This window comes from Geotrypetes seraphini, chromosome 4, assembly GCF_902459505.1.
Source record: "Geotrypetes seraphini chromosome 4, aGeoSer1.1, whole genome shotgun sequence".
NCBI classification, from domain to species: Eukaryota; Metazoa; Chordata; class Amphibia; order Gymnophiona; family Dermophiidae; genus Geotrypetes; species Geotrypetes seraphini.
In genome coordinates, this window is record NC_047087.1 from 295174669 (window position 1) to 295200905 (window position 26237).

Sequence of the window (26237 nt, forward strand, 5' to 3'; positions counted from 1 at the left end):
TCCTGATGAAAATATGGGAGAAAGGGTCTGGGAGTAAAAATGGGTTTGGAGCTGGGGCTGAAAACAGGGGACATTTGAGGGAAGGAGGCTTTACTAGCACCCGTTAATGTAACAGGCTTAAACACTAGTTTTTATATAAATATTTGTGAGCAGCAGTTAAAAAGCACAATGTGATGCAAGCAGCCTAAGAACATCTTTGTAGCACTCTAGAACCTGGTTTTCTTATGTAAATCCAAATTATAATTTTTTTCATAGCACAGAATGGTGGATGGCAGAATATTATACAATATTACTATTTAGACTAGAAATATTAGTACAGTGGTAACTTGGATTACGAGCATAATCCGTTCCAGGAGCATGCTCGTAATCCCAAATGCTCATTTATCAAAGCGAGTTTCCCCATAGGAAATAATGGAAACTCGCTTTGATGCGTTTCCCCCCCCCCCCCCCGAGAACTGGCATTGCTCCCCTCGAAGACCCCCCTGCAATCCGGCACCCCCCTTGCGATCCGGCACCCCCCCCCCGACACGATTGGGCACCCCCCGCCGCTTCTTACCCTCATATGGGCACCCCGAAGATCGGCCTCCTCGTCTGCTGGGCCTTGAGCATCTGCGCATGCTCAAGACCTGCAAGTTCATGTTCAGAACGTGAACTCGCAGGCCTTGAGCATGCGTAGATGCTCAAGGCCCAGCAGACGAGGAGGCCGATCTTCGGGGTGCCCAGATGAGGGTAAGAAGCGGCGGGGGGGGGGGGGTGCCCAATCGTGTCGGGGGGGTGCCGGATCGTGACGGGGGGTGCCTGATCGCGTCGGAGGGGGGGGGGTCGGATTGCGAGGGGGGCGCTCGTAATTGAGCCAAGCTCGGTTTCTGAGGCACTGATTTTGCAAATGTTTTGCTCGTCTTGCAAAACACTCGCAAACCGGTGCACTCGTAAACCGAGGTACCACTGTACTGCTTTTCAAGGTGCTCACTTGCCTCATTATGCATATAGGCAGAGCATGCTAAATGCCAAGCCGCCCACAGGAATAGAAAGGGTAGCTCGGCATTTTGCATGCGCTGCTCAGCAGTGCAATTTTATAAAAGGGCCGATTACTTACCATTTAAGCATCCAGGGTGAACTTTTATACATAAACTAATAAATTGAATAAACCGTAACACTTTTTGCTCCTGTTTAGCAAACTATTGAACTCAGAGAAATAATCGGGGCTTGTTTTCATCTTGAGGGAACTGTGCATTGAATAATTTTACTTTTTAAATATGTAATACTGTAACCTGCACAAAACAAAGACCAGAAAATATTTACAGGAAAAGTGCCACAAGTTCTTGCAAATGGAAACCCATTTGTGATGAAGAAGAGTAATACAATGGGGGAGTCCATGTGAATTTGCACAGTTCTGATACTGTACTTAAATTCAGCTCATCTCTTTATAAGTTGCCTCCCATTGCAAGACCTTCCACATCATCCCAGCATAAGATCTCTTCTACAGCATGCACTAACACTCACCAATTTCATTAAACTATGATTGCAGCTATTATTGAAGTCCATTGACAGCTCTTTTATTGCTGTACAGAGACAATATTGTCTACACTATTGTCATGAAAAGAAAGGCTGTTTCCTCTCTCTTTAAAATCATTCCTTCATTTCATTGCAACCAGACAAGTGACATGCTAAGGATGGAAAATACCTATTCAGAGTGTCAATGACAGAATATACGTGAAAAAAAAACAAACCCTTTTACAATTTCACAGCAAATTTAAATTCCATGTCACAATATGCAAAGAAATCCTCCTGTTGACGTATCAAGGCAAACACCTAAAACAATCAAAGGGTAAACATGGTAACTGTATATAGCTACTAAACGGAAACCTATCTTCACTCTGTTACACACAATGACATCTCCTTTCTGTCACTGGGGAAAATTCTCCAAATAACACAAGTTTATGTGCAGCTCTAGAACTGAAAGAAAACAGCACCTGTTAGGTTTATGTCTGAAATGTGGTAGTTTCATTAGAGTTCAGGGTTTGCTTCACTTCTAATTTAGGAATAATGTTTTAAAATCAGTCCCAACTACTTTCAAAAATCAAAAATAAATTTTTTTTTTAAAATTAGTACTTTACACAATTTTTTTTTTCAACAAAAACAGTCAAACTTACAAACAAAAAAGCTTATGGACAACATCCACAGGTTAAAAATACTTATTTATATCTATAGTACAATTTACTCTGGGAATAGGATTCTTTAATAGTTCTAGGTCACACATTTCTTCATTAAAAAAAAGTTTGATGGTCTTCTTGAGTTTAAATGGCTGTAGAATCGTATTTTTCTCAAATAATTAAGAGCAGAAAACAGGAGCAGAATAATAAGTTAGATTTACTTATCAACACTTTGGTTGACTTACATGGTAATTTGACTAGAGGTATCAACATTTATCTCCTTGTTATTGCCAAACATTAATGCCACTTTCATTAGAAAATCTGCTGATGAAAGCTTGGGCTAAATCCATGTCCTGTTGGGTTATTTAAAACAGCTACTAGTATGTCTATAGCTTTTTACTGCTGAACAAGTTAAAATATTCACAGGAAAAATGTAGAAGACATAGCTCTAGAACCATATTTTGTAGATCTTCTAACTATAAACTAGAATTTATGCACATTGTATGCCAAAGGATGCAAAACTGGTCTTTCAGCACTAGGGAATAACTGATGTTCCCATATAATGGCTTCATCCATGATTTTTTTTTTCTAATGAGGGGAAAAAAAAGCAAACCTATCACTAAATTTGTTAATAACCGTATTCTCCCAAAATCAGTTCTTACCATAGTGCCATGTTCTTTAGAGCAGCTGAGTTACAGTTTCTGGTACAAGGATATGCATTTCCCTATCTACAACCAAATGACTTGGCTTCTAGCTCCCATCTAATCCATTCTGTAATGCAGAATTGAAAATTCCAACCTATTTGTGATAGGTACAGTTAACTGAAGGTACTGATAAAGGAAAATAACATGCAATACTCCTTGCAACCAACAAAAACAAAATTACAGTTGATGGTGACATGCATTCCAAGAGAAATGCAAATGAAACTCTAAATGCAAATAGTCCATTCACATTGCAATCTGTCTATTAATGTAGACAGGTACAAGTGGATAGAACAGAGTCTTCTGTGATTATTTTTAAAGTATTCTTAGGTCTTTACAAATGTGCCTCAGAGATGGAGACATTCTTTTGAAACAAGACATGAGAAATCTGTTCAACACTGAAAAGAAAAACTTTGTTTTCCTGTGAATACTTTTGAGTTCCTCAGCTCTATTCTTCCTCTTCCTCCTCCTCCTCCTCTTCCTCTTCCTCTTCCTCCTCATCATCATCCTCATCGTGACAGTGTGTAATTTCCTGGGGAGGTTGAGGGAACAGATTGGGAGGTTTGATCTCACTGATAGACCTTGTCAGCTGATGCCGCTTGTAATCTGAATCTTTGAAATCCACGGCGTTGCGATTGCGTGTTGCCATAGGTGATTCTGTTTCATTGATGTCTACGTGAATGTGCTCCACAGTTGACTCATGTGGCATCTAGTAACAGAATTTAACACAGCAAAGTAAAACAATTTAACTCACTTATGTTAGCACAGACCTTTTATCACCAATAAGCTGTCCTTTAGTCTACGCTCATTAGCATGCAGAAAGCTAGTGCCTCTAATAAACACAAATTAGTTAATTTTCTAAATATATAAAGTACTTTTGCAGCTATTACTTGAAAAACATAACCTTAATCTTAATCATTTGTGTCCTTTCCAACCGTGGAGTTCATACAGGCATTGTTTTATGAACCCAGTACTTTCATCCAGTTCCTTTAAGCCTCCAGCTCAATCAGAACCAAGGCTGAAATCTTAGCACTATAAATCTTCACTGATAATTGCTAGGGGATTTTCCCCCTTATTTGCTATTCTTACTCCTCAATGTATTTACTCTGTTCATTGCAGTGATAGCTGGAGGTCCTTCTGCAAGTCCGTTATAATGGACCCTGAATTCAGTCAAGTAAATGTCATCTTTTGGAAGATTAGGTTTTTACCTTCGATAATCTTCTTTCTGTTAGTCCCTGTAGGATTCCATACGCTAGGTGTTCAATCCCAACCTGCAATCCGGGAGTTGCAGAAATCCAACACTTTTCTGAGCACATGCTTCTTCCCCTTACATTGAGAGCTAGAAACATATCCAATTGAATCCCAAAGCCACATAAATAATCCCCAGCAACATAAATAATTTATGAACATGTCTGCTCTGCAAAACATGAACAAGGAATAAACAGGCACAAAGGCAACTCAGAAAAAACCATTGAGGAACAATGTAGAACTAACCTGCTGTGGGCACGAGCACCCACGTGAAACAGCCTTCAGTCAAGCATACTCACAGAAGTGGAAACTCCTCACAGGTTCCGTCAACTGGCTGGAAAGTCATCAAGCTTGCAAGGAGAATAATCAAGGCAGAAAGAAACAGGCCATTCCAAGCAACTGAGAGTACACAGAGAGGGCGGGTCGTATGGAATCCTACAGGGACTAATAGAAAGAAGATTATTGAAGGTAAAAACCTAATCTTCCATTCTGTTACACCCTTTCCAGATTCTATATGTTTAGATGACATACCAAAGCAATGATAGCAGCTAGGGAAGGACAGAAGAGTCTGCCTTTAACACAGAAGTCCCCAAAAATGGCATCAGAGCGAGCTGCCACATCCACCTGGAGAAACCGGGTAAACGTATGAAGAAAGGACCAAGAAACTGCCCAGCAATTTCATCTGGATGACCTGCACGAGACTCCATCCACGACGCCACAACATGTCTAGCTGAGTGGGCCTTAAGAGAAACCGGCAGTTGCTTGCCGTGGGTAATGTAAGTCACGGAAATGGCCATTTGAATCCATCGAGCAATCGAAGACTTGGACGCCGACCAACCCCCAAGAGGTGCAGCAGTCAGGACAAATAGGTGATCAGACAGCCGGAAAATCATTAGTCCTCTCCAAATAGTGGAGCAAGACACGCCTGACATCCAACCTGCACAACATCTGATCCTTTCGCACCGAGCCTGTGGAAGGAAACGCAGGCAAACAAACTTCCTAGTTGACATGGAAGGCAGAAACCACCTTCGGTGAAAAGGAAGAAAGGTACGGTACGGAGAACAACTCCTGCATCCATTATACATATAAAGGACTCCCTGCACAAAAGAGCCTGAAGCTCCGAAATATGCCATGCTGTGACAATGGCGACCAGAAAGATAATCTTGATTGTCAGATCCAGAAGAGTAGGGATCCTTCAGTGGCTCAAATGGGGCTTCTCCAAGGCCCTGAAGAATGATGTTAAGATTCCACGAAGGGAAAGGAAGAAGCAAGGGCGGTCGCAAACGAAGTGCCCCTCTCATAAACTTGGTCACATCTGGATGAGCAGTAAGTGAACTAGTGGCTCTGTGTGCTCTAAAGTCCTCTGCAGATGAATGGGGGCCTGGTCAAGAAAAAGCAAGATATCGTCAGTGAAGAAGGTAAGACGGCATTTGGTACCCCCGATCTGTATGCCCTTCAAATTACCACTGCTGCGGATCTTTATTGCCAATGGTTCAATAGCTAAGAGAAACAAGAGTGGAGATAAGGGGCACCCCTGACGGGTACCCCTATAAAGTTCAAAGGAGTGAGATAAGCTACCATTGATGATAAGTTGAGCCCCATGGATTGGTGTTCAGGCCTGTAATCCAGTGAATAAACATCACGCTCCCGCCAAATTCCGAGAGTACCCAAAATAAGTACTGCCAGGAAATACTATCAAAGGCCTTATCCATATCAAGGCTAGCGATAGCAGATATTCCCCCATTCCCTTTACAATCGTGGAGCGCCTTAAGGAGGTACATAGAGGTATATCTGCCTGGAACAAACCCCACCTGATCACCCCCTACGAGTTGAAATAAAGGCTGCTTACTTTACCTCACTGGGGATCCATCGTGAAGGAAAAATAAATAATCCCTCCGACTGAGTACGGCTAACAAAAGATCCCACAGCCATTTCCTTCCTCAGCTATGGAACCGACTACCCACACAGATCAGGTCGCTAGACTTACTAATGACCTTCCACAGAGCAGTAAAGACCTTCCTCTTCCGCCAATCGGGCCATTAAAAACTGCCTACTCGGGAGGAAGTGACGTCATCGCCGCGGATGGGAGCTTGAATTGAGAGCTCCGTTGGGGCCGGCGAAATAACTATCATTTCGGTGTGTAAACTGCGCAAATTTTTTGTCCCCGGGGGCTGGTGAGGTGTGTGAAGGCACAGTGAACATAGAAACATAGAAATAGACGGCAGATAAGGGCCCACGGCCCATCTAGTCTGCCCACCTTAATGTCCCTCCCCTACCTTTGCCCTGTGAAGAGATCCCATGTGCCGATCCCATTTGGCCTTAAAATCAGGCACGCTGCTGGCCTCAATCACCTGTGGTGGAAGACTATTCCAGCGATCAACCACTCTTTCAGTGAAAAAGAATTTCCTGGTGTCACCTCGTAGTTTCCCGCCCCTGATTTTCAACGGATGCCCTCTTGTTGTCGTGGGACCCTTGAAAAAGAAGATATCTTCCTCCGTCTCGATGCGGCCCGTAAGATACTTGAACGTCTCGATCATGTCCCCCCTCTCTTTGCGCTCCTCGAGCGAGTATAGCTGTAACACTATGGCAACTATAGCTGTGAACACTATGGCAACGAGGAAAAAGTTGCCTGGCGACAAACCCGGCCAGCGCACGTTGGAACAAGCGCTGAGCCGGGCTGCACGTGGCAGCATGGGCCCTGAGATGAGCAGCGGGGAGGCGGCTAAATTGAGCGGAACCCTAGCGGCTGTGGCAGACATGGTTGTGGACCCGGTGCCGGAGAGCGCATCGCTGGACCCGCTTACTAAAGCGGACATGCAGCGCTGGATTGCAGAGGTAAAATCTGAAATCTCTGCGGTGGCTGTGCAGGTTCGGGAGGCGGTGCAGGAGTTGCGCACTGACCTGGTGGAGGTGGGCACGAGGGTCGAGGTGGTGGAGATGCGCCTGGATAGTTGTGAGGACAGTGTAACTGGAATGCAGAGATCATTGGAGACGGTGTCTGCGGATTACCAAACTCTTCTGGATAAGGTTGAGGACCTGGAGAACCGCACCCGTCGTAATAATTTGAGGGTGCGGGGCCTACCGGACCTGCCTGAGTTTAAAGATGTTCGTGCTACCACAATTAAGCTGATCAGGTGGCTCCTGCAGGATGACACACTGGAGCCGGGTTTGGAACGGGCTCATCGCGCTCTGGGACCCCAGACACTGGATCAACCTAAAGATATAGTGTTGTGCCTCCAAAGCTTTGTTCTTAAAGAGCGGATCTTCCGCAGAGCCCGGGAGATGGGAACCGTCACCTGGGAGGGTCACCGGCTGGAGTTCTATCAAGATCTAGCTGCTGGCACGCTCCAGAAACGTCGGGCGTTTAAAGAAGTGACTAAGGCTTTGCAGCGCAGCAACTTATGCTATCGCTGGACTTACCTTTTTGGGGTTGTTATTACCATCAATGGAGTCCACTCCAGAGTTGCCACTGTTCGAGAGGCTCGTGGGCTGTTGCAACAAGCGGGTATTGAGATTCCTGAGGAGGCTGCTCCGGCGGGGGGTGTGATGCCTAGCCAAGCGAGACGCCCTGCCTCCTTCCGCTGGCAACGAGTGGAGAATGGATCCCGGAGCGGGAGGGGTGGCCGAGGGGGCGGACCCCCTCTTCAGGCCGCTGCTTCTTCTTCGAGTGCTCCCCCTGAGAGCCGATTGACTGTACCTGTTCTTTTCCTTCCACTGTCATTCCTTATGTCTCGGTGGGGGGTCTTTGGACTCCCCTCCCGGGGAATGGACTGTTGGGTCTTGCTCCGTGGGAGGGTGTTTTGTGGGGGTAACACATTGACAGGTTTGGGATGTGGTGGGAGGGGGAAGTTGAAGGTTTTGTGTTTGTGTTATATGGGGGGTATCGTAGCATGGGGGAGGGGGGAGTGTGAAATGCGATGTGGGAGTTTGGGGGGTGGGTGGGTAGGATAAGGGGGATTCTTATAAACATTGTTCTTGATAGTTGATGTTTGATTGTGGGATATGTGTCAGAGGCCATGGGGATGGTTCACTTCTTTGTATGTTGGTGGGAGATCTGAGGACTCTCACTTTGGGGGAGGTGGGGCGGAGGGGAGGGATGAGGGGGGATGTGGGGACATGTCTGCTGGGGTTGGGTCTGTGATGTTCTTATTTAATTTGGAATATGGGGGCGTTTCGATTGGTCTCATATAATATTAGGGGTCTCAATTCCCCCAATAAGAGAAGAGCTTTCTATAGGGAATTGCTCCGTTTGAGGGCTGATGTCTGCTTTGTTCAGGAAACACATCTACTACAGTCTCATGAATCCTTGGTCGGGGATCATACGTTCCCGCAGGTCTTTTGGGCTTCCCGGGTGGGCACTTCTAAGAGGGGTGGGGTGGGAATTCTTATCTGTAAGGGGATTCGTTGTGAGGTACGTAGGGTGGTGCGGGATCCTCAGGGCAGATACATTATGTTGGAGGCTCTGATTGAGGGGGTCTTGTACTCCTTAGTAAATGTATATGCCCCTAATGAAGGTCAGGGGACCTTCTTTCGTGAGTTGGTCCCTCGGATCCTCAAGATTAAGGGGGGAGCCCTGGTTTTTGGTGGGGATTTTAATCTCACAGTGACCCCTCATTTGGATAACTCAGGGAGGGCGGATCATTATGGGAGAAGGGATCGTAAACTGTTGCGTGAGGCATTGGCTACTCTGAATGTGGTGGATTGCTGGAGGTGGCTACATCCTTCGGTTAAGGATTATACTTACTTTTCGGGAATCCATTCCTCATATTCTAGAATTGATTATGTTTTTGTGGAGCGGGGACTACTCCGGAGGGTGGAGTCCGCGGGGATTGAGTCCCTTACGTGGTCGGATCATGCCCCGGTGTGGTTGCGGATCCAGGGGGTGGGTGGAGGCTCGGGACAGAAATTCAGGCGTTTTAATGATAGTCTGCTAGATGACCCGGAGGTGGGCACACAGATTGAAGGGTGGATACAAGAATATTTGGGTGTGAATGTGGAGTGTGGAGCCTCGTTGGAAGCGGTTTGGGAGGGGTTGAAGGCAACCCTTAGGGGCAGATTGATTGCCCTGTTGTCGGCCCGGCAGCGTAAACGACGGGAGGATGCGGTGGTCCTGTTGGGTGTGATTGGTAAGTTGGAGTGTATGCATAAGCGTTGTCCTTGGGATGCGGAGCTGCGGGAGCGCTTGTTTCAGGCACGTCGGGATCTCCAGGCTTTAGACTTGGACAGATTGCACCATAACTTACAGCTTCTCCAACAGAGATATTTTGAGTTTTCTAACAAAGCTAGTCGACTGGTTGCCCATCGTCTTAAGGTGCGACAGACACGTAACCAGATTTTTTCGCTTCGGGCGGCCTCTGGGGAATTGTTACAGACTGAGGATGCTATCCGTGCCCGTTTTGTGGAATATTATTCCCAACTCTATACTCCGGAAGCACCGGGGCCCTCACAGGACCAGGACGCTTATCTAGCTTCTGCAGCGTTGCCCCGGATAGCACAGGCTGATGTGGCGCGGTTGGACCGCCCTCTTACGTTGATTGAGGCTCGTGGAGCGCTGCGTTCTATGAAGCTTGGTAGGTCACCTGGGTTGGACGGTTTTACCGTTCGGTACTACAAACGTTTTCAGGATCTGTTGCTACCTCCTCTGTTGCGTTTTCTTAACTCTTTACAAGGGAATGGTGCCCTTCCTTATTTCATGCGCTTGGCGGGTGTGACAGTGTTGGCTAAGGAGGGGAAGGATCCCCTTCAATGTGCTTCCTACAGGCCGATATCCTTGTTGGGGGTTGATACTAAGATCTTTACGCGGATTTTGGCGGACAGATTGATGAGCTGGATTCTCCGGCTGATCCATCCAGATCAGTCGAGTTTTGTGGTGGGCAGACAAGTGGGTGATAATACTCGTCGGGTTTATGATTTGTATGACCGGGCCAGGGGGGGGGTGCGGGAAACGGTGTTTTTGTCTATCGATGCTGAGAAGGCGTTCGATAGGGTATCTTGGCCTTTCTTATTTCGGGTCCTGGAGTCGGTGGGTTTGGGTCCACGAATGCGGGATTGGATTCGGGTTCTATATACTGGACCTCTTAGTTGTATCAAGGTGAATGGGGGTTATTCGGAGACTTTCTCTCTGGCAAGGGGAACACGTCAGGGGTGTCCTCTTTCCCCGCTCCTTTTCGCTTTGACGGTGGAACCCCTGGCGCAGTGAGTGCGGATGAATCAGGATATCAAGGGGGTTACGGTGCCGGGAAGGGATTATAAGTTGGCTTTGTTTGCGGATGATATTTTGTTTACGGTGGAAGACCCTACCACTTCCCTACCGGCTATATTATGGGAGCTGGATATGTATGGTGAGGTGTCGGGATTCCGGGTCAATGTTGGCAAATCAGAACTCCTTAATATTAACTTGCCTGCTGATCGGGTATCCTATCTCCGAGACCGGTATCCGTTTTGGTGGGTTCAGATATCTTTGCGATATCTTGGAGTTTATTTTGGACCGCCGGGAGTGGATTTATATGACCTTAATTTTCCTCCGCTCTTTCGGCGTATTCGCCAGGATTTGCTCAATTGGAAAGATTTGTATTTTTCTTGGTTGGGTCGGGTAGCCATTGTGAAGATGATGATTCTGCCTCGTCTGTTGTTCTTATTCCAAGTATTGCCTCTTTGGGTGGGTAGGAGAACGTTGGAGGGGGTTCAAAGACATATCTTTAATTTTATTTGGGCTGGTCGGCGGCCCAGAGTAAGTAGGAAGGTCTTATGTATGGGGAGAGGGGATGGGGGGTTGGGGGTCCCTGATGTGGTAAAATATTATCAGGCTGCTCAGCTGCGCGCCCTTTTAGAGTGGCAGACGCAGACGCCGAAACAGTGGGTGGACATTGAGCAAAGCTTAAGTGATGGGGTGCCTTTGTTGCATCGGCCGTGGGAGCCTGGTAGGGTGCGACTAGTGGGGGAGGTATCCTCGGTTGCGACTTCTCTGAGGGTTTGGAATCAGACCAGAGCCAGTTTATTGTGGTGTAGGCGGCATTCCTGGTACACACCGTTGAGACATAATCCTGACTTTCCTCCGGGAAGGGATAGGGGAGTGTTTGCTGACTGGGAGTCTCGGGGCTTAGTCTGTGTGGGACAGTTGTGGGATCCAGTTCTGGGCAGTATTAGACCCTTCGCAGAACTCAGGGGCAAGTTTGAGTTTGGAGACGGGATCTGTTCCCCTACCTACAAGTTCTCCATTATATCAGGACCTCGGGCCTTCTGGGGGACTTGAGGGGTGGTAAGACGCCCTTTGAGCTGCTATTGGGCCCAGTGCTCCGGAAGGGAGTTCTTTCTGCGGTATACAGGTGTCTTAATTGTCGGGGGGCTCCCCTTCCCTACATGAGGGCCTGGGAGGGTGATTGTGGTTCTGCTATCTCCTGGGACACTTGGGGTGACATCTGGTCGGAGATTTCCTCAGCGGGTGTGGCTGCTTTGCTGATCGAGAATGGATACAAGGTCCTCTTTCGTTGGTACTATACCCCTCAGGTTGTGGCTCGTTGGCAGGGAGGTGCGAGTGTTCTATATTGGAAGGGTTGTGGGGAGGTGGGTACCTACTTTCATATGTGGTGGCAGTGTGGGCAGGTGTGTGGATTCTGGACTGAGGTCTTTGTTCGGGTGTCCCGGATCCTGGATGTCCAGATACCGGCCGATTGGCGACACGCCTTGTTGTTTTGGCATCAACTGGACCTGGCTTGGGGTGACTCTTTGTTTTGTAAGTTGGCATTCACTGCTGCTCGATTAGCCATTGCCTCTTTGTGGAATCAGGCGCTCCCTCCCACGTGGGCCCTGGTGGAGCAACGTTTGCTTAATTGGCAGAACCTTTATCACTTAACGGCCTTGCGACATGGTAAACTACATGGCTATGCTCATATTTGGCGTAGTTTTCGGGCTTCCATGGGGATTTGTGGCAGGGGTGGCCAAGGGCTTTGAGTTGGCCTTGGAGTTGGAATGGATGGCGATGCTTGGGGGGATCCCATATCCATATTCCTTTTCAATTTTTGGTTTTTGTTTGGAATTGACTGTTTCTCAACCATATTTTGAGCTATAGGTATTGAGTTTTGTCCCTGGGGGGTGGGCGGGGGGGTATTAGCTGTGTTTTGGTGGGTATTTTAGCTGGTTCTTATTAGTTTGTAGGACTTGCACATGTCTATGATATTGTTGATATTAACTGTGTGGGTTATTTTGGAGTGTGGTACTTTGCTCCATGTATTTTCTGTTCTTGCATTTCCTGTGAAATGGTAATGTTTGGAGTGTTTTTCAATAAAAGCCTTTCATTCATTTAAAAAAAAAAAACTGCCTACTCAATATACTTCTCCTAGTACTCTTCGCTATGACCAGTCTGGTCTCTAGAATAAGCTCTTCTCTCTGGAAAAAAGGAGGCTCAGGGGAGATATGATAGAGACCTTCAAGATCATGAGGGGCATAGAGAGGGTGGATAGGGACAGATTCTTCAGACTGAAGGGGACAACAAGTACGAGGGGGCATTCGGAGAAACTGAAGGGAGATATGTTCAAAACAAATGCAAGGAAATTTTTTTTCACCCAAAGGGTCGTGGACACTTGGAATGCGCTACCGGAGGAAGTGATCAGGCAGAGTACGGTACAGGGATTCAAACAGGGATTGGACGGATTCCTGAGGGATAAAGGGATCGTGGGATACTGAGAGAGGTGCTGGGATGTAACACAGGTATAGAAAGCTAACCAGGTAATAAGTATAGAAACCCAACAGGTCGTGCATGTGCAAGACCGGAGGGTTAGGACTACGATGGGAAGATAGGACTTCAATGAGAAACCAAGGTGGCAAGGGAGCCCCTTCTGGTGATTCAGACAGGTCGTGACCTGTTTGGGCCACCGCGGGAGCGGACTGCCGGGCAGGATGGACCTATGGTCTGACCCGGCGGAGGCACTGCTTATGTTCTTATATTCTCTAGTGTAACCTATTTGTTGTCATGACTAGTCTGTTTTCAAACGATTGTGAATGTCTACTTGTAACCCGTTCTGAGCTTCTGGGAGAACGGGATAGAAATCAAAATAAATAATAATTTTTTTTTTCTTTTCCCCAATTCTTTACTTACAATAAGTGTAACAATAAATATACCATTTTATATTCAAATATCACACTTAATACTCTTGTAATAACCATTTCAGAATTGAATCCCCCTCCTCCCTTATCAATTACCATGTCCATACATAAAATATCTATCATCAGCCCATATCAATTACTCAAAATTCATTAACCTTTCATCCCTCTCACTTCCCCCCTCTCGGATGTGCATATTTAAAGGGGAAAACATTATTTAAACGTCACAATATTTTGCTAATGGCTCCCAAATCTCCTGAAACCTCTTAAAATTCCCTTTCTGAATGGCCAATGTCCTTTCCATTTTATACAATGAGTTCCACCAAAAACTATAATTAAGCCTTTTCCAATTCTTCCAATTGCTTGTAATTTGTTTTATGGTGACTCCTGACATTATTAACAAAAGCCTATTGTTCTTAGATGATATTTGGCTTTTAGTCCTCATAATCATGCCAAATAATATAGTGTCATAAGACAATGCCACTGAATTTTCCAACAAATAATTAATTTGGCCCCATATTGATTTCCAAAATGCCATAATAAAAGGACAGTAGAACAATAAATGATCTAAAGCACTGTTCTTCAACTGCCGGTTCACGGACCGGTGCCGGTCCGCAGAAAATTTCTGCCGGTCCGCGCAGGGCTGGCGAGATCGAGTCAGCAGTTAAATTTCCTGCCGACTGCTGGCGGCAGGCTTCTAATTGGCTTGACCACCTCCTCCTCAGGCAGTAGCACCTGGACAGGGTGTCTCCACAGAGCCCTCACAAACTGCTTTACAGTCACAGTCACGACTTGGGTTCCTCTTCCGAAGAGCCCAGCTGCAGGAAAGCACAACCAGGAGCCGATCCCATGCGGTCGTGGACGATGACGACAGTCGACAAGACTAGCTACCATGTTGTGTGTGACGCCAGAAAACGACTACATTACACACTAGAAAACCCTAGAAAACGTGAAATACAATTGCCGTTAATGAAGGTCACGCAAGACTAGCAGCTAAACCGAGCTTTGACCTTTGAGCCCGTCGCTCATTGGCTGCTGGAGGCAGGCTTCTGATTGGCTACTTTTATGTTCCCTCCCTTCCTTAATCCTGTTGCGCTAGGATTTTGTGGCTGCTGCTGGGTTTCAGGTAAGTTTGTGGCAGAACAAAAATGTTAGTTCCCCCCTTCCTATTTTTCTGTTTTAGTGCTTGCTGTTCGATTACTTTGGTACTAACTGAAGGGGGCTCTATAGCACTGTTCTTCAACTGCCAGTCCACAAAATAATTCTTTTATTTCTGCCGGTCCACGGGTGTAAAAAGGTTGAAAAACACTGATCTAAAGTCCCTGCTTCGAGATGACAATGCCAACATCTATTTGACTTAGAGCTATCCATCTTTTGTAAACGAACCGGGGTCCAGAATGCTCTATGTAACAGAAAAAAACATGTTTGTCTCATAGATGCTGACATTGTACATCTCATCCTTCAAGTCCAAATTCGTAGCCATTGAAATGCAGAAATTTGGTGCTTAATCTCAATACTCCAGATGTCCCTAAGACCAGTTTTAGGTTTCTTATTTGAAAATTCAGCTAACAATTTATACCATTGTGCGGCCTGGTGTCCCAAGAAGTCCACCTGAAAACATATGAATTCCAAGATTAATTACATTGTATATTCCAAAGCAAGTGTTGGCAAAAAAAGGTTGTGTTGGGTGGCCAAGATAGATGCCAACAACTTAAAATCTTGATTTAATAATGAGATGGGCCTATAAGATCCAACCTGAGTTGGATCCTTCCCTGGCTTCAGAAGCAGAGTTATATGAGCCAAGTTGCTTCGAGGCATGTAAAGTGGAAAAGATAAATGCTGAAAGTAATCGCACAGAGGTACCACAATAATGTCTGACAAAAGCTTATAATATTCCAGGCCAAACCTATTGGGTCTCGGGGACTTGCCAACAAACGCTCCCTGGCTGGAGTCATAATCCCCATTGTTAAGACCACTGCAGAATGATCAGAGGAAGAATCCTCTATGGTTACCAATTCCACTCACGAAAAAAGGACTGGGAAACCAGAATATAATCCAGCCTAGTGTACAATTTTTGTGGGTTAAAGAGTAAATTCCTTATCAAACTGATGAAGGACTCACCATGCATTCACTACTCCTAAATTTTGACAGAAAAAAATTTAACCCCCCCTCCCCCCGATCATGGTTGCGGAGCACCGGCTTAACAGGCATGCAATCCAGACTAGGGTTGGCAGTGATGTTGAATTCTCCTCCCTGGACCAACTGATAGGTAGGATACTGAGAAATGATACCCAGAAGTCCTGAAAAAAACTTATGACAATAGATATTGGGTGCATAAAGATTACAGAATAGTAGATGGGACCCCCACAATTCCCCAAGTAAGAAGACATAGTGTCCATCTTTATCCTGAATAACCTTATGGATTGTCAGGGGCAACTGCTTGTGTACTAGTATGGCTACCCTCCTTTGTTTACTATTGTAGGCAGAGTAGCTAACCTCCTCCACCTATCTCTACGCAATTTCTCGTGTTCAAGGGCAAAGAGGTGAGTCTCTTGGAGGTATGCTATATTGATATGATGGTGTTTAAACCACGTTAAAATTTTCTTCTCCCCCCCCCCATGAATTAGAACAATTATGGTGACGGGACAATCGCGCGCCAGACACCAGTGCGCCAACAATTGAGTGCTGACAATTTGGCGCAAGATACAAGTGTGCCACGGGAAAACTTAGTTTTAAAGAGCTCCGATGGGGGGTGGGGGGGAACCCCCCAACTTTACTGCATACTGTTCACGCTGCCGTTTGGGGGGTGCAAACCCCCACATTATAGAGAAAACCGAACTTTTCCCAAAAAAAATCAGAAAAAGTTCCATTTTCTCTATAATGGAGGGTTCCAACCCCCCAAACACCCTCCCCCCCCAACAGCAATGCGAACACTATGCAGTAAAGTTGGGGATTCCCAATTCACACCCCGCTTTGGAGCTCTTTAAAACTAAGTTTTCCCACAGCGCGCTAGTGTCTTGCGCTGAATTGTCTGCTCTCCATTGTCGGCGCGCTGGTGTCTCGCGCGCGACTGACTATGAACCACAATTATTCCACTCCTCCAATAGTAATTGCTAAAACTAGAAAAACCCCAACTCAACAGGAGGCAAACTCATGCAAGGAAACATCCCAATAGAAAATAAAAGAACACTCCAAACCCACCCAAAGATGCCCTCCATATGAATAAAAAGAGTCAAACCCCCCCCCACGCACTAGTCCCCATTAGAGAATGACGCGGTAAACCGTGGTCACCGCAGTAAATCTACAGAAATGGAGACATTTGCAACTGGTTTACTGGAGGAATGGGGACAAGACCTTTCACCGCCTCGCGGGAACTTTTACCGTCTTGTGGGAGCGGTGATAAGTCTTGCTCCTGTGGTAAAAAAATTGCACCCGTGTCAGTCTCGGCATCTTCTCCCCAGCTCCTCTTGTGCCTATTTTATCTTCAGGAGCCAGCCATGCCACGATGAAGACAGAAGGAACCCAAAACCAAAGCCTGAGACCAATGTGATTTGAAGAATAAAATTACCAGACAACAAAAGGTAGAAAAAAATTAATTTATTTTATATTTTGTGATTAGAATATTTCAGATTTGAAATATGTATCCTGCTAGAGCTGGTATTAGACATAACTGGGGATCGCAAAGCCCAGGCTGTGCTTCTTTAGCTTCCAGCTGGCTTAGGGCTCTCTCTCTGACCAGGGGGCAGTTGCCCTACTTGCACTCCCCTAACACTTTTCTTGCCATGTGCCACTAAAGTATGCTGTTAGCTTGATTTTTCTATGTAGCATTCTGTAGTAATTTGGTTTGTTCAGTTTTCACAATAGTGGAGGGGATATACTCAGTGACTTCCTACCTGTTCTCACCTTGTATTTCGCTAATTGTACAGCTCTCTTTCACTGTAAACCGCCTAGAAGTCGCAAGATTATGGCGGTATAGAAAAAATAAAGTTATTATTATTATTATTTTTGAAAGGGAGGGAAGACAGGGATTTTGTTGATCCTTGATCTGTATTATTTGTGTTTATAAAATGGCAATTATACAGAATATTGTCTCTTTTTATACTTTAATAAAATAAGTTCAGTATAAAATCATAACTATTTGAGGTTTGTGCGGATGGGATCTGAAAGTTTGCAGGGCAGGGACTGAACTTGGGGGGATGGGGCAGGGTCGGAGACCGAGCTCACGGGGATGGGGATGAGCTCACGGGGCGGTAACGGTGATAAATGTTTTCCCCGTGTCATTCTCTAGTCCCCGTTCTGCCCCAACCCCTTCCAAAGAGATCCATTGCTTTACATAAAATCCTAGGAACCCACAATCCCCCACCCCCAATACACAGTGCCGACTAGAGATCCCAACAGGAACTCTGCTGCCAAAAAGGTAAAGAGAAAAAATCAACCAAAAAAGAATGAAGAGAGTCTCACCATCACATGTCCATCAGTATGTTCAGGAAATACAAATTCCCCCCCTCCCCCCCAAAACCCCCCCCCCCACAACAAATTAAAATGGAAGTCACAGTACCATACAACTAGAGGTATAGAAAACAGAAAAGAAAAATCCCATATTAGAACATAAAACACACATTCTCTGAACCAGAGGCTCCCTCCGTAGTACCTCAAACAGTTCTCCGAGGTGGCAGCATACCTGGCCACCCAAATCAAGAAAAGTAAATCAGAACAAAAAGGTAAATCAGAAAAAGGCTGCCATCTGGGCCAATAAAGTAGAAATATCAGGCTCCCCCATGCTGTCCACATGCCACATGGAGACAAGAACCAGCCAACAGCCAGACACATGCCAAGCAAAGCGTCCCAGGCCTCAAGGATCAGCACCCTTCGATCAGCCAGGCAGCCCCTCCAGGAATACTCCAAGCTCCTTCGGTTTGGTGAAAAACCACTCGATTGGCATTAGACACCCTAACCTTGGCTGGGAACTGCAGTGAGAAGGGGATCTTGCGCTGGTATAGCTGAGTACAATAGAGTGCCATGGCTTGCTGCTGCTCCGAGACCCGAGCTGAATAGTCCTGGAATAGTAGAATTTTATGGCCATCATGCTCGAGTGCTTCCTTGGCTTTGCAGAGGGTCAACAGCTTATGCTTTTCAGCATAATTCAGCACTTGCATAACTACCGGTCTTGGCCTCCGGTCGCCCTCTCGACACAGACCCACCCTATACACTCGCTCCACCAACAGGGGAAGGCCCGCCGGCGCCATGCCTAGCTCTTTAGGCAGCCAGCTCCCACAAGTCCTTCTCTCCCAGCGACTCCGGCAGCTCGATCAGACAAATATTATTGCGGTGACTCTGGTTCTTATTTATTTTTTTTTCTTTTCTTGATGTCATCCACCCGATCTTTCAGCTGTCGACACCGTTCTTTCAACGTTCATACGGTTGCCATCAGCTCCACCACCTGATCCTTTGGGTGGACACCCGCTTTTCCACCTGTTGGATCCTGGTGGCCTGCTGCTCTAGGTTGTCCTTAATACTGTCCATCGAGGTCTGGAGCCGGGTGAGGCGATCATCCAAAAGTGCCACCAGGTGATTTTTAAGATAAGCGATCGCCTCTGCTGGCAGCGTTATTGCCGGGCTGCACATTGAGGCCATCAGAGTCGCCATCTTGGCTGGTGCTGCGGAGCCACTGGAGTTCTTGCTGAACTTCAAGGTTTGAGCGGGCAAACTGCCAGAACTGGCTCGTGGCAGGTACCAAACTGTAGATCTTCGGTTCATTGATGCAGTAAGGAGTATTTTAGAAGTCGGGGAAAAGAGAGAAGCAAATAGCCGATACTCAGCTATGGGGGCAGGAGAGAGAGCAGAGTACGTCCTCTCAATCTGAGTGCATCATGTGTCCCCCACAGCTTGGACCTTGTGTGCTGTAACATAACCCTCGAGCTACAGCCCAGCCTGAGCATAGCAAAAGGAAATGCAGGTTGCTAACCATGTGGAAATATATCGTTTGGTTACAGGAAAACCAATCCTGTTAGGATCAAAAGATGAAGAGTTGAGGCGAAGTCTTGTGTGGCTTACTTCTCTGTATATAGTAAGCCATGGCCAGTTTACAGTCCAGTGTATGAAGAGCAGTTTCTTCAGGGTGAGAATGAGGCTTTGGAAAGAACACAGGTAGCACAATGGATTGATTCAGGTGAAATTCCGTAACAATTTTGGGAAGGAATTTAGGATGAGTTCTAAGAACCACTTTATTGTGATGAAATACTGTAAATGGTGAGTCACAAACCAATGCCTGTAGAAGTGAGAGAAATTAAGAAGACCACTTTCCAAGTGAGAAATTTAAGATGAGTAGTTGCCAATGGTTTAAAAAGAGGCTTCAAACTACATGAAAATGCCCCTCCACATTTCTTATCATCATAGTAATCCTGTTCTCTTCTGCCCCTACTCTCCCCAGCATATTATGAATTATGACCTCCCCATCTAGCCCTCTTAATGATTTCAAATAGTTCAGGTTGCCTATTTGCAAACTGTTTGAGGACTCTATGATAGTATTATTTGTTCTGTACACTTTATGATTCTTGAACACTATGAAACTTCAAGTTGTAGATTTAAATTTAATAAAATACTGTACATTTTCTGTTGGAAAATAGTTAGGCTATAAATTTGCTGTAAGAGAACATGGTCAAAGATAGGAGGACAGCCAAGTTTAACTGCACACAGAGCATGTGGGAGGTTTTCTAGTACAAACAGCATAAGTGTCAGACAGTAGGGAGACATGGGTCTGCACAAACAAAATAATATTGGTACCTATGTGCATACACCTGCAATTTTGCTGGAATGCTACTCTACGTATAAATATAGGAATTGCAAACAATCTATGCACAGAACAGCATTCTAGCATAAGTGTGCACATACAATTCCATTGACAATTTGTGCACAAGACATAGATTCTGCTTATACAAACCCATGAGTCCCGTGCATGCTTCCATGCTTGTTCATGTTCTTTGACAAGGGCAAATTTGTATATATTAACTGGTTAACGCACTGAGGAAAACTTTGGTTTTACTCTTGTGTTTGCGCACCCTCTACTACAAGGTGTCTGTATCAACCCCTGAGTCTAATAACAGAAGAAGGAGAAATGCACCTTTGTGTCACACACCACATCTGGGTTTTACCTGTCCAATTGTAATTATTATAGTAACAGTTAAATAGTTGATGTGTACAGTGGCACAGTGAGGGAAGGAGGTGTCTGGGGCAGTGGTGCCCAGCATCACAGTGCCTTCGTGCCCCCTCCCCACACACTCTTCACTGCCACAGTCTCTCCTCCCCCCCAAATATACCTCTTCAAATAATAGTCGGTAGTGAGCAAAATCTCTAACTTGCTGATCGCGTCAGCCTCAGCTCGCCCTTCGACATCACTTCCTGGTTCTGCAATCTGTAAGTGATGTCAGAGGGAAAGCTGAGGCCGGCGATCATTGAAGAGTTAGGTGGGTGGGCAGAGAGAAGAGGTGGCAGCGTCCCCTCCAAGATGGCACCTGGGGTGGTCGCCACTCCCCACCTCCATCCCTGCTACATCACCGAGTCTCTGTCCAAGAGTATTGCAACTCACCAAAACATGTGCAGCTCTGAAGAGATAGCTGAAGGGGTAATATAGGAGATTGATGAATGAGGCAGCGTAGAGATCAGCATAACGCATAACTTGACTGGCAAACAGTGTCTGTCTTGACCCACTCCGGAACAGGCTGCCCATCATTCCATAGCACATGTCCATGTCGTGTGTTACTTTCTTCAAAGGAAAAAAAAACACTTCAATTACAGTCTAATACAGTATATGCAACACAGTAACATAGTACAGTAGATAATGGCAATCTGCTAAGGATATATCCCATGCTACTAGTAAGGACTAACTGCCTATCTAAAACAGTAGTCTAGTAGTTAAAGCTGTGGCCTAAGAATGAGGAAAACCTGGGTTCAAATTCCACTGTTGTTACTGTATCTGAATTGCCTTCCATCAGAATTGAAAAGTTGTGAACTAAATGGGCAGACTAGATGGGCCTTTATCTGCCACCATGTTTCTAAATCTATCATCCTGAATGCATGAGCACACAAGATTCTCTACTTGGTTCACCTCTAGTACCCCTTCCTTTCCATGTCTGACTATGAATTTGTAAGAATTTAAACAGCTATCAACATTAGCATGTCTTTTGCCAGAATACCTAACCTTAAAAGTCTCCATGGCCTTTTTGGATGGTATCCTGACACCACTGATCAGATGCATTCACCTGGTTTGACTCTGGGAAACCGTAGCCTGCTGGTACAAACCCAGTTATCACAATGTCCTGTGTTGTTGCTAGATCATGCTTCCGTCATCTCCAATTATTGCAGCTAAGGGTCTTCTGCACTAATCCCAGGCCTATCATAAAGCTTATTTTTATAATGCTACTGGATTTATGCACTGGTGATAAATATGTCCCTCCCCAAGAGAGCTTACAATCTAAGTGGGCACTTGAAGCAATGAGAGATGAGCATTTGCCTAAAGTCACAAAGAACATCAGTGACAGACGTGGGAATTGAACCTTGGCTGCTCTTTGAGCCTCTTCCACCTCTTCTAGGAGAGCTTTCCATGCATCCACCACTCTTTCAAACAAACACTATACAGACTACAGTGGGTGAGGACAATTTTTAGACAGCTAACATAGAGGAAATACTTTATTATACCCAAGTGAACTGTCTTCTGAGTGACGCTGTTGCACGATTGGGACTTCCATTTCTAGAGGCTTCGAACCTTGCTTATGTTGCACCCTCATCCCTGGAGTGGATGTACTTTACCTAGGAGTGGAATACCTTGCCTAGAAATTCATCCTAGGTCCTCTGCCTGGCAAAATGTGCCATTGCCACTGAACTACTGGGCTGCACCCAGCTCAAGTGTCCTGTCTGTTGAGGTCAGGTATCACAATGCCAGTATAGCAGTACTGCACATCAGATATGTGTTGCCAGAGTGACTTCTTCAGCTAGGACTTATTTCTTTGCTGGACCCGTTACGCATTAAAAAAGCGCATAGACTGGGTCAGCAGCGCAAAGTATCAGGGCAGCCCAGGATTGTGATCTTTAAAGTCTTAAATTACGTACACAAGATAGTGATCCTTTGTGCACTCAGAGCAAGAAACTCTCTTAAGAGAATCAGCCAGTGTTATGCTTTCAAGACTACTTGATTAAAGTACAAAAGGCTAGGAGGGCCTTTTGCACCTTTGTGTTCATGTTCTGAGATAAAGTCTGTTTCAATCTCATGTATCCTGCTTGACTAAAAATATTTAATGGGGGATATGCACACTTCTTTGAGGATGTGGTGATGGCAAATTCCTTTTTGCGGACCTTGCCAAAACCTTGACGGGTTTCTAGATATGATTTTGGATTGCAGGTCTGTTGTGCCTACTTTTTGCCCATGCATTCAGTTGTGGCATGATAGGGGGCCTACCTATCAGCTTCCTTATCACTAGTTGGTGGCTGACTGATACCTGGACCTACAGGCTATCTTTTATATTTCTGTTGCTACAGGGGCGGCATTTCCTTTTGTACTCTGTGCACTTGAGATGCTGCTTTCCTGTGGAAATTCTCTTTACAAACTGCATTCTGATTCCAGTGACCTCCTGTTTGGGGTCTGGATTGTCCTTGATTATGCCTGCTCTGTTTTCTTTTCAGTTATGATATGTGTCTGAACTCTCTTCATCTCCTCTTTATTTGCTGCTTTGTGGGGGGGGAGTACAATGTGTATGATTCTACATTTTGCTATTAGGGAGGTGCGTTCACTCTATGGGCCGTTTGCCTTGCTTACCATTTTGGGGTATAATTTCTCTGTTTGATTTCACTGCGGCGTCCTTTGGCTCATGCTGAAGTGGCACTCGAGAGGTGCCTAGGGATGGGGAGGGGGCATTGACCCGAATATAAATCAGGACCCCATTTTTTGACCCAAAAATCCCGGTTTATATTCTAGTATATACGGTATGTGTAGGAGAAACTACTGGGGTTGTTCAAGCATCCACATGACTGGCACCCATGTACACACATTCCAATCACACACTATTTCTTACCTTGATGCGTCGCTGTATGGAGCTAATATCTGGGCGCTCATTGCTGCTGCTGTCTAGATGCCTGATAAGATTTAAAAAAGAAAAATTCAACTTTTGCAGGTAGCAGTAAGCGCACAGTTTTAGAGAGATCTGTTACTCCATGGAACAGCAGCCCATCAGTAACAATAAAATATGTCTTAGAACTTACTTGTACAACTCTGCCAAGAAGATGTCCAGGCTCTGAAGTTCTTCAAAAAGTGCTAGAATTAAAAAAATATTTTCAGTTAACAATTAAAATCAAGAGGATACAAGTGCTTATAAAAGCACTAAAACTAACACCAAGAATGGAAATGATGGATAATTGCTAGAGATTTCTTACAGCTTTTGTCAGTCCAAACGTGGAGCTCCTGCGCCAGTTCTGGAATCACCAGGAATGTTCTCCATCCCTGCCGTTTCTTGGACTTCAAGATATCACCAAAGATGTGGTCACCGATATATAAAATGTCTTTTCCCTTTGCTCCCAAAAGATCACACACTATGTCTGAGGAACCTGTAGAATAAATACGACATGATGTATAGCTTTGTCCCATGAAGATCACAGCATTCATGCACCTAAACAACTAAACCTGGAAGCAATGATAGAACGGTATTGTACTGGCACCTCTACTATTATAAATATTTCTGTATTAATCTGTTGACAATAGTAGCTGAAACTTTTAGTCCCTTTAGCTACAGAATGACATGGGAACAAATTTGTCCCCGTCCCTAAGGGATCTATCTTCATCCCTGTCTTGTCCCCATGAGTTCTGTCCCTGTCCCATCCCTGAAAGCTTTGTCCTCATCTGCAGAAACCTTGAATACTTAAGATGAGAACAGAGTTTGCAGAGATGGGGCAGGGACAGAACAGGGATGGATATAGCTCCCGTGTCATTCTCTTTGAGTAATATTCAAGATTTGCATATTACGAGGGATCTTCAAAGGTTTCCGCACTTTTATTTTTTTTAAACACTATTTATTAATTTTCTCAAAAGCCTTGTTAAAATTTGAACATCTGGATGTCTGAAGGGGTGATCTTGGTCCATGGAGGAAATTTATGAGAATCTGGGCTCCTGTTTGGGAGCTAGAAGTTCTCTTTTGAACTTTTGACACAGGAGTGCTGGGGTGGGGGATGGGGGTTAGGGAGGAGAGGGTCTTTTGGTGAGGGGTTTGGATCCTTTAGGTCTTTGTGAAGGATTAACATGGATGACCTTACTGGTTCTGCTATTGTTTGATTGTTTTGTTGTTGTGTTATGTATGTAATTAAAAAACAAAAGGAATTGACTCCGAAATATCCACAAAGAAGAAAATATAGAGAAAACCAAAAAAACTCTGTGGAGTGATGATGTTCCTAAATGGACTTTATTTGAAAGTGTCAAAGTTCCAAAGGTACACATAAAATCATCCACATAAAATAATTCCATCCACATAAAAATAAATCATCCACATAAGAACCTTAAAGGACCTAGTCCGCTAGGGATACAGGACCTAACACGGTCCGCGTTTCGACAAAAAGTCTTCTTCAGGGGTCCTATAAATAATGAGGGGTACATTAAGAATGCATGTAAGTTATGAATAGTAGTGGTAATAAAATGTGAAACTGTGAATGACATTTGACATGCAAAGAGTATGAAAGATATGTGATAAAGGACATAGTGATGTAAATGGCACTAATAAAAATGAGTTGGTGAAAAAAGTGATAAATATCATAAATATGTGAAAACAGAAAATACAACTGCCTTGACTTCACAAACTGCTCCAATTCCCAAACCTTTGGTCTTGGAGGATAAAATGTACAGTTTCAGCATCTATGAGACAAACATGGTTTTTCCTTTTGCATAGAGCTTTTTGGACCCCTGTTCGTTTGCAAAAATTAGATAGCTCTAAGTCTAATAGATGTTGGAACTGTCATCTTGAGGCTGGGTCATTAGATCATCTTTTATTCTATTGTCCATTCATATTATTATTTTGGAAATCAATTTGGCCTCCAATAAATAGGATGATGGACAATCCAGTAGCCTTGACTTATGATACTATTTTATTTGGTACAACAATGAGAGCAAAGAGTCAAATTTCATCACATAATAACAAACTTTTATTCATATTGACTGGAGTAGCAATTCAACAGATAACATATAATTGGAAAAATTATGACAGATTAAGTTATAACTTTTGGTGGAATTCGGTATGCCATACATATAAAATGGAGTGCACAATAGCAACACAGAAAGGTTATTTTGGTAAATTTCAGAAGATCTGGAGACCATTAGCAGATTTTTGTAATGAGTGATAACATTTTCCCATAATAAGATATTTGTTAAGCGGAAATGTGGGTGTGTATTATTTTATTTATCTCATAATATGTATGAATTAATTAATATTTTTGATGTATTAGGTTAGATTTTCTGAAACAGATAGGGAGGGATTGGGGAGTTTTCTATTTTAATTACAATTGTCATACATATTAAATGTATTACATAATATTTAAATTATTATAAAATATGAATATAAGAATATGTTGTATTTAAAGTGTTACATGAAAGAAAATCAAGTGTGTACTTATAAGATCATATGAATTTTTTTGATACACTTGTTGTAATATGCAAAACTGAATAAAGAAATTACAAAAAAAAATCCAATTCCCAAACCTATCCCTCATAACTACCTCTAATTTTAAAGATTACCAGCCACAACAGCCCCACCCCTCCAAAAAGCGCAGTTACTTACCGTATCAGGTGTTATCCGGGGACAGCAGGCAGATATTCTCACGTGTGTAACGTCATCCACAGAGCCTGGTATGGACAGTGCTAAAAGTGTACTGTCACTTTAAACTTTTTAAGAAGCTTCAAGACTGCCCACACCATGCACGTGCCTCCCACACCATGCACGTGCCTTCCCGCCAGACATCGGCTCATGGTTCCTCAGTTCCATAAGCAAGCTAAGAAGCCAACCAGAGG

At 44.7% G+C, this 26237-nt stretch overlaps 1 protein-coding gene across 8 annotated transcripts in view; it reads right to left on the reverse strand.

The window, feature by feature from the left end:
- Positions 1 to 2179: 2179 nt before the first annotated feature.
- NT5C2 (5'-nucleotidase, cytosolic II) overlaps positions 2180 to 26237 on the reverse strand; it is a 272125-nt gene continuing 248067 nt past the window's right edge. For 7 of the 8 annotated variants that reach the window (XM_033942075.1, XM_033942078.1, XM_033942077.1 and 4 more), the window contains 5 exons: positions 23624 to 23794; positions 23453 to 23504; positions 23266 to 23326; positions 20787 to 20963; positions 2180 to 3563 (listed from right to left, as the gene is read on the reverse strand). In XM_033942075.1, coding sequence (XP_033797966.1) covers positions 3303 to 3563; positions 20787 to 20963; positions 23266 to 23326; positions 23453 to 23504; positions 23624 to 23794 — 722 coding nt within the window. In that variant the 3' untranslated portion in view covers positions 2180 to 3302. The remainder of the gene's footprint in view (positions 3564 to 20786; positions 20964 to 23265; positions 23327 to 23452; positions 23505 to 23623; positions 23795 to 26237) is intronic. The other variant, XM_033942081.1, reaches the window with a different exon arrangement.